Below are 9,665 nucleotides of genomic sequence, written 5' to 3' on the forward strand. Positions count from 1 at the left end.
GTCATAGAAATTAGAATAGGAAAAATAATGGATTTCTTTTTACTACATCTAATATATATATATATATATGGACATATTTTATCATATAATTATGTATAATTTTATATAAAATATATCAATTTTTTACATATCTATATATATATAATTTTATATATTTTTATATAATTACATATAATTATGAAACAACTTTTTTCGAGAAATATATCTATATCAGTTCCTCTTTTTTAAAGTAAAAAAAAGAAAGTTATAATTTGCTTCTTTCTGACCACTTTCTTTTTAAATTTGCAAAAGAAAGTTCTGTAAAATAGAGGAATATGATATATGTATGTGTGGAATAAATGATATAAATAAATATTTTTTAATTATATAGAAAAGTAATAATACTTTTTTTATTTTATTAAAATAATAACAGTCATATTTTAATGTCTAAAATAATAAAGAAATGTATTACTTTTGTTTTTTTGTAAAAAGTACAGAAGTATAGTTAATGTTTAGCAGTTACATTTAAAAGTACGTATGGCATAATGTATTACGTTAAATATTGTAAATATTAGATTTAACAATGCAGAGAAAATTAGTGTACGTGACTGGAAAGAAGGTGATAAAGTGCGACTAGGCTTATAAAGATTAAATTAGCGGTGGCTAAAGAAGAACCCGAACACTTTTCAATGTTATCAAGAAGTTCTTTATAGGCAACCACTGACTCCTTTGTCGACGATGTGGAAATCAAGCCGACCGAAGAATCTTTGAAGAGAAGATTTCTCTCGCCGTTGAATGGTCCGTAAATATGAATTGATCTTCGAGCGTTTACACGATATCCTAACCAGTCTTCTAATTTTAATAAAGCTAAAATAGTATCCGTTCTAGAGATTTCTTCATCATCTTTCTTACGGCCAACAATCTGAGAACATTATAGTTTATTCAATTGGTGCAAAGAACTATCGTAAATTTAATACACTATATAACCTTTTTATTATTATCTTGAACTGATATTTTTGTTTTTGTCCTATATTAATATATTTTTTAAATTAATTTTATATCTCTACATATATCTTTTGTATTTAATTAATGATAAAATTGTACATAATTTCTGAATCAATAATAATAAGAGTTTTTAACAGAGATATTTGATTTCTCGATTTCTTCATTAAAAATATTGATTAAATAATATAAAAAGTTATATAATATTCTTTTATTGGATGTATTTAAATATTATGTATAAATGAGATCTTTCTTCAAAATTCTTTTTTCAAAAAAATTATTTACCTCGCTATCAATTGTCACCGATAATGCACACTGTTCATCAAAATTAAGTCCTGATTGTTGGGCCAAACTTCCATTTTTGCACAGGATACGGTACTTGTTTGGTTCGACTATAATAATAATTTAATAATTATTAACTAAATAAAAAATATTAAAAATAATGCATCGTTCAAATTTAGTAAAAATATTTTCTGTAATTTTTCTGTAATGAATAAAAGCTACAAAAATAAATATTACAAAATAAATTTGAAGAAAACTATTTGCATTAATATTTGAAAAATTAATGTATTAAAAGCATTCTGTAAAATGATCTTTGAAATTAAAAGAATTGATTATAAATATTTTCTTAAGTTTCAATAACTTCTATAATAAATAATATATAAAATATATAAAATAAAAAATAAAAAATATATAAATATATAATAATATTATTTTCTATATAATAAGTTTCTATAATAATACTTCTATATAATATTATATTGCTTTTTATTACTGATTGTGAATATATTTGTTGTCTCAATAAATGCTATATCGCCGGTTTCATCAATTAGGCATTGTATGGCTCCTTTGTCACCGTAATAACGATTAGTTTCATTCGCTGCACAAGACGAATCATTTTGATTTTTACAAGCCGAGCAAAGTTTAGATGATACGTTCGATGGAATGGCAATGCTCGAGTGATCGAAATCTTCTATTCCAGGGGTACAAGCACCCGAAAACAGTTCGGACACCAATAATGGATAGTCACAGGATTTAGACGAGATGATATTGTTTTGTCTTGCAGCATTGATGAAACTCAACCAGCTAAGACCACCGTATTCAGGGAAACATGCCTTTTTGTCATTTAAATCTTGGAAATTCTTTATGAGATAATTATCCTCTTTAGGCTCACGTATCATAGCGAATGTCACACTATTCTTATCCATTTCAGTTTCGCTGTATAAAATCGTCGACAGATTATATACTCTGCAAGCAAATTAAAGAAATGTCAAGTAATGCCATAACACATACATATATTTCACATACATATATTTATCAAAATTTCGTCGATACTTTAAATTTTTTACTTACTTTCGTGCCAGGTAACCATAGTTGGAGTCAATGACGATTATATCTGTTCGATTTTCTTTTATATCGCGGAAACATTGAAATGTAGAATTTGACATGATACAAGAAATGCTCGGTGCTACACCTAGAGCTTTCGCTGCTTTCGCCACCCATTTGCACTTATTAGTCTCAGAATCACCAATGGTGCACCAACGAATGGTCTTGCCACAAGTTTTAATATTTTCAACATCGATTTCTCTTCCCTTTAAATACGCAGCTATAGTCATTTTTGTCAAATCTACACCCTTGCTATCCTCTTGTATAATTCGGCTTAAACTCTTTGTCCAGTCTGAATTCGATTTATATAGCCAGTTCGATAATTTTTCTTTAAGAGAGTGTGCGACTTCTCTGAAAAAAGCGAATACAATCAAGATACATCCGAGCGGGTTATTTCAAAAAGAGATCTTGAGTGATTTTTAGAATACATTTTCGAAAAATGTGAAAGAAAAGCTTTTTCTCATTTATCTTGATTACTATTCGCTTACTTTCTAACTGCTACGACGCTCCACGGTTGTTGGAGCCATGCGCAAGGATTTGAGGTGGATAAAGGAAGAATACTGCCATCTGGACATAAAAACTGATACGATTCATTTGTCTGGAACATACAACAAATAATTAATATAATATCATATAATAAATCAATATAATTAATAACTGCTCTACATGATGCTTCTATGCATGCTGCGATTGTAACTGTTGTTTTAAATAAAAATGAAACACCCTACTTACTTGAAGATATTTTTGAACGTAGTGAAGTGCTACATATGCCACTTTACCACGACTTTGAGTTAGACACTGCAGAGCTCCGAAATGTCCGTGATGCTGCTTATTATCATAACTACAAGCCGCCGTGTCGTCACAAAGAGCACATAATTCTGGATATTTCTCCTCTGAGAAATATATTATTATTAATTATATATCTTTTAGAAACAGTTTTTATTTTTGAACTTATGTAATCTTCAAAATAATTAAAACTTTTTTTTTTCTAAGTAGAAGTTTATAACAGGTAATTATAACAAGTAAATGCAAGAAAATGTAATATAAGAAAATAAGATTATTTTAACATAAAAAATTTTACTTACTTAGTTCTTGATCGATTGACTTATTAGAAGCCCATTCGCCTGGTCTACAAGCTTTTCCAAAGAAATTCTTGAGATTTATGATCTCGTTCTCAATAACGGTTACATTATCTTGGCACTGCAGAGGATTCACTGACAATGTGTTTTCAAAATACTTGAGAATATAATCATTCAGCCATTGAGATTGACTAAAACCAGGATGGCAAAATCCATTATCTTTTAAACGTTCGAGACGTTCGCGAGGAGTTATGTGTATGAACGTTGGATCTGTGGGGATCACTGCTACCATTTGAAATTCAAACTCTTCTGTGGAAATTAAATTATGTTTATATATTTATGTTTATTATCATACATATATGTTTATACATATACATATGTTTATTATCATACTGAAGAATTTAAGAATTTAAGAAAGTATTGTTATTTAAATATTTATTTTAAATTTAATACTAAATTTAATACTTGTTTAATACTCAATAACAAAATATCATTTTTGAAAACGATTTGGAATTTAATTGTTTTTAATTAATTTGGCTTTTGATTAATTTCAGAGGAGACTGTTAATGATAATTCATAGTTCCAAGAAAGTTATATTCCAAAAACATTAAGCAATATGTAAAGATTATGCGTTTCGTGAACCTTGCAATTCACTTCATCAGGACGAAGAGTAGCCTGATATTGTAAGTGAACTTCACGAAACATTAGCATTCCAAGAATGGATCTGGACACGGAAGAAACGCATAATCTTTATATAGAAAGGACCCGTGGAAGTCTCAAGAATATTATTAAGCAATATGTTTTAATTAATTTATTATTAATATTTTGTGTTTGATTCTAAATTATTAATTTTTAACTTGATAAAACTTCGCGTATTAATCTCCAATAATTTCATGTTTATTACTAATCCAGATTTTTTATTCATTATAAATCAAATTTAATTTTCAGTCATATATCTAATTGGCGTCTACAAGTACTAATTTCATCTTCACTATAAATTCTTTTTAACATTTTCTACTACCTAACTGTTTGGTCCTATGCCTTAGTTGAATAATAGGTTCGATGTCAGATGGATAGAATTGGTTTATCAATAACAATTCTTCTGCATTAAAAACACCGAAATCGGCTTTGCCTTCAGCTAAGCGAATAGCGCACTCGGAGCTGTCTGACACGCTCAAACACGACACTTCAGAATTTCCTCGTTGCACAGCGATGCATGAAGATTCGGTTACCACATCAACGGGTGCGCAGAATTTGTCTAAAAAATTGTGAATCGACATACAAATTTAGTTATCAGATTTATTATCGATTGTGGAAACAGTGCGGCATTTATCACAATATATTTTGACGCTCTAGAAACATCTATTTATATATTAAATGTCTATTTATATATATATATTAAAAGGAAAAGAAGAAGAAAGAGGGAGAAGTTCAATCAGATATAAATATATAATTTAATTAAATAATTTATGAGGAATAATAAGAATGAATAATAATTGTCGAAATACTCTTTATTTTCTAATTTTTTTATTTTAAATAATAAATACATTTTTATCAATAATTTTATTAAGTTTACTTCAAGCTCTCTTTAATCGAGGTAATTCATACAATGTTATCATTTTCTCGATATTTGATTTTATATGTGTGCACTGCATCAAAGTCTAATTTTGTTTGTTTATGTATCAGGAGTCACAAAAACTTAATAATATTTCCCAGAAGATTTATATTATGATGTGAAAAGATGACAGGATAATAATATATTTATAATATAAAATAATAACTGTAACATATTTTACATCGGTAAGATGTTACGTCAATTGCAATCAAATAATTTGATCATTCTCAAGATATCCGTTTATTTGATCCTTGATAATAATGTAAAAAATAAGCGTTATCATAAATTGCTGATTTAAATTTCTCAAAAGTAAAGTTGAATGTTCATACATTTCAATTGGACGAAAATGTATCCGTTAATATAATAATATGAATTTTATCATCTTTCTAATATAAAGATTGAAAAATTCTTCTTTAGAACTACGTTCAGAGACTTCATCCAGACCACGTTTAATAAGCAGTAAAGACAAAATAAACTTGTGATGAACATATTTCAGAATCACTATTTGTTTTTAAAATTTGTATTTAAATTATTATAAGTGATAAAATACAAAAAATTTATTACAATTTTTGTATAAATGGATAGGTTTAAAATATAATAAATAGATAATTTTGATATAAAATAAATTTACTTACAAAAATGTCTTTTCTCTAAATCTTGCGCATGTGCAGCTGCAACGAGCAAAATTACCCAAACGAGATTCCCCATTCCTTGCTGATCTAGAGACAATATCCAGCGAGAGTTTAATACGAACTGGAGCGATTGTATCGTTGGAGCGATTGAGTGTTTTTCAACATGAACTGCAAAGAGGAACTAGGTGTGCCTCTTCTCACAAACCGAACGATAAGAAGCCTCCGATAACGAACGCACACGCCCTATATAGTATACATATGCCGATATATTACTATCATTATTTCTGTATCCATGCTGTCCTATCCTTTGAGAATCAGATCGTTAGTGCAAATCATCGATTGTGGAAACAGTGTATTTAACACAAGTCCACTTCCAATGGTTGTAGGAATATTAAATAAGGCTGCTGAAATTCTACATAATTATAAATCTAATTATAAATCTAATTTGTAATTTTATAATAAGTACATAAATGTATTAATATGTTATGATATATGTGTAATTAAATATATAATTGTAACTAAACATAAATAAATTAAATAAATTTTAAATTTGGACTCTTATATTAATCAGAAATTCGAGAGGTAGCTACATAGACATAGCTGCATATACGCGATTAAAATTATTGCTCCGTCTTATTTCTATGACCCGTTTTTAAGATCTATTATCATGGTTTACATTTTCGGAAGTTGTCTTTAATGTTTCTTTAATTACATCATGACGAACAATGTTGAGTCGCCAATGATGAGTATATTCCAAGATAAGCAATATATATTACTCGTTTATCAGATGATAGCTTTCCACGAAGATATCAGCCAACTGATGACTAAATATCAATGAATATCAATTCCCTTAAATTTTTAATTTAAACAAAAAAAGACAAGTATATCTTGTTTTTTTATAGTTTTACTTGTTCCGAGAAATATAATCTGTAGCCAATATTGTTGGTAATACAAATGAATTTTTAATAGCCAATAGATATTGTAGAACTTTATTTGATCAATAAATAAAAGATGATTATCAAAATTTGAAATATACACGATAATGATAACAAAATTTTGAAGGATTTATAGCGTTAATTAAATTTACAATTCTAAGATTTACTTAGAATATTAAAAGTATATCATATCTAAAATAAATCTCATAAAGTATAGGCTTATTTTATTCTAATTTCGAATCCTTCGTCATTTGAAGATAAAGAAAAAGAATAAAGATAAAGTAACGTAAATATATTTTCGTATATTAGAAACGCAAAGTAGAATAATGCTTTGCAGCTTGTACTTTTTTGTTTTTGATAATAAGGAAACAGCATTCATGCGGTATTCTATTGTGTCCAGACGAACAAAATATACAATTTTTCATGCTGCTATAAAAATTATGCACGTACGAGTGCTAGAATAATTTGTCAGATAATTACGAGTATATATTGAACCGAAGGCTATGTATTTTCGCTTAAGTCTGTGTCGAGAGGAGCAATCTTAATTTTTAGAAGTAGTGATTACTCTTTAGAGATGATTGCATTAATTACAACGATCCTCGGTACGTTTGCACATAATAAAGCGCATGCATAATAAAGGACCATAATGGTTGCATATTATATTGAGGATATTTAATCTCGCATTAAAGAGTACATTGGTATTATGAACGTACGTGCATAGTGTAATCGTGACGGGATTATTAATATATGCGAGTTTGCAGGATTTAGTAGGATACATGTTATCGCAGAAGAGAATAGCCAAGTGTATTCATCATTGACATTTATTTGTGTGGACGGCACCGTAATGCCATTAGTGAATGTTTGCGATGGTATCCCTCATTGTCCGGACTCGTCGGACGAAATCGGAACACTTTGCCGTCATGTTGTGTAAGAAGATATTTTCCGTTAACTTCCGCCATTAGTCACTAAACCAGGGGGTATCGCAAAAAAACCGGATATTTTTCCAACTAAAGATAAAACAGTTAAAGTACTGATAAGACTATTTTTTTTACTTTACTGTGCCTATCTCTATCATATATTCGAGAAAACATTTTACATATTTAACTTTTTTGTTACAATGTTGTGGTATTCTTTTGCTAAAATACTTTTAATATCTAAAAAAAATGCATTTGTGGATTTATGTATGCATATTAACTTTCACGCACGCATGCATGAATCACGATTTCATGTTATCAGTTTCATGTTCTATTAATTATATTGAAAAAAATCTCAGATAACATGCATTGCAGACGTGCACATTTAGATATCTTTTAGACATAAGACATCTAAAAAACGTTTTTCAGATATCTTGAGCAACATAAAGGTTATCTGAAAATGTAATTAACAGAATATATTGTAATAATTTAAACAATAATGTAATATACAACAATTTGAACAATTATTATGAAATATTACATTATTAAAGCTTTTTTGCAGGTGTCCCACTTATATGTACAGATGCAATTACGGTGCCTGCGTGAGTCGTATTGCGCGATGCAATGGTCTGGTAGATTGTATAGACGCTAGCGATGAAATCGCTTGTGACCGAGGCGCTAATGATATTTGTTCTGACAGAGATTTCCAATGTTCTACTGTTTATCAAGAGTGCATACCTTTCGCCGAGGTGTGCAATGGTCTGTAATTATCAGATTAATTTTGTTAAGTTTTATTCTGGTATTATGCAATATAATGTGATATTTTATTTTTTTTATATTTGAAAAATTTTATCCTTGTATTCCTTCCGCTTTTTATCAAGGCTACAAAGATTGTTCAGATGGGAGCGATGAGAATGCGACATTCTGTCGCGAATATACATGTCCTGAGTATACATTCCGTTGTTCGTACGGAGGTTGCGTTCATCAGGAAGTGGTTTGCGACGGTGTGAAGGATTGCGTCGACGGCACCGATGAAGACTCGAGTACATGCGCGGCTATCAATTGTGAGGATCACGAATGTTCGCAATACGAATGCCGGTTAATTGACTTATTTCTTGTTGATTAAAAAATTAAAATTCGGATAGTTTATTTTCTATTTTTGTAGAGATCAAGAATTCACATGCGAGAATAGACGGCAATGTTTACCGATGACTAAAGTATGCGATGGTATTCGACACTGTGCAGATGCGTCTGATGAAAGTGCAAAATTGTGCAAAGCACATGAGTACGTACACTAAAAATAATTCGCGACTTATTAGATGTACAACTTTGCTTCCGCCGTTTTTTTCGAAATTCGAGGCTTTATTGTAAAAAACTGGTTATACATTTATGATTCAAAGTATTGTCCATCGCTGGCTACTTTCTCTCATCTTTCGGGTAGTGTACGAATCCCGCGTCGAAACTGGTCATCTTTTGAGGCTATCCACGAATCGATCCAATTTTTTACTTCTTCATAAGACCGGAAGTGCTGGTCAGCCAGGCCATGTGCCATTGATCGAAACAAGTGATAGTCAGAGGGAGCAACGTCTGGAGAATACGGCGGGTGGGGTAGGACTTCCCTTTTCAACGTTTCCAAGTATGTCTTGACCACTTTCGCAACATGGGGTCGAGCATTGTCATGCTGCAAAATCACTTTATCGTGTCTCTCGTTGTATTGCGGCCGTTTGTCTTTCAATGCTTCAATCAAGAAGAATTGGCACGATCATTGGGAGTGACTCAACAAGTCATTTCAAAACGCCTCAAAGCCATGGGAATGATTCAGAAGCAAGGAAATTGGGTGCCGTACGAATTGAAACCGAGAAATGTTGAACGGCGTTTGTTTGCTTGTGAACAGCTGCTTGAAAGGCAAAGACGGAAGGGATTTCTGCATCGCATTGTGACTGGGGATGAAAAATGGGTTCATTACGATAATCCCAAGCGCAGAAAATCATGGGGAGTTCCCGGCCATGCTTCCACGTCGACGGCCAAACCGAATATTCACGGCTCCAAGGTCATGCTCTGTATTTGGTGGGACTAGCTCGGCGTAGTGTATTATGAACTGTTAAAACCGACTGAAACAATCA

The 9,665-nt window shown here is 30.5% G+C and overlaps 2 protein-coding genes across 2 annotated transcripts in view; one reads left to right on the forward strand and one right to left on the reverse strand.

The window, feature by feature from the left end:
• Positions 1-574: 574 nt before the first annotated feature.
• LOC105619538 (transferrin-like) lies at positions 575-5,769 on the reverse strand. The gene is made up of 9 exons (XM_012201055.1): positions 5,697-5,769; positions 4,468-4,704; positions 3,453-3,755; positions 3,100-3,260; positions 2,856-2,965; positions 2,335-2,718; positions 1,757-2,229; positions 1,267-1,373; positions 575-901 (listed from the first exon to the last, which is right to left on the reverse strand). The coding sequence occupies exons 1-9, from the start codon at positions 5,767-5,769 to the stop codon at positions 575-577; spliced, it is 2,175 nt and encodes a 724-aa protein (XP_012056445.1).
• A 2,482-nt stretch (positions 5,770-8,251) lies between these two features.
• LOC105619539 (transmembrane protease serine 7-like) overlaps positions 8,252-9,665 on the forward strand; it is a 4,970-nt gene continuing 3,556 nt past the window's right edge. Inside the window, 3 exon segments of the mRNA XM_012201057.1 lie at positions 8,252-8,291; positions 8,424-8,640; positions 8,708-8,827. Coding sequence (XP_012056447.1) covers positions 8,252-8,291; positions 8,424-8,640; positions 8,708-8,827 — 377 coding nt within the window.

This window comes from Atta cephalotes (genome assembly GCF_000143395.1).
Source record: "Atta cephalotes unplaced genomic scaffold scaffold00022, whole genome shotgun sequence".
Lineage (NCBI taxonomy): Eukaryota > Metazoa > Arthropoda > Insecta > Hymenoptera > Formicidae > Atta > Atta cephalotes.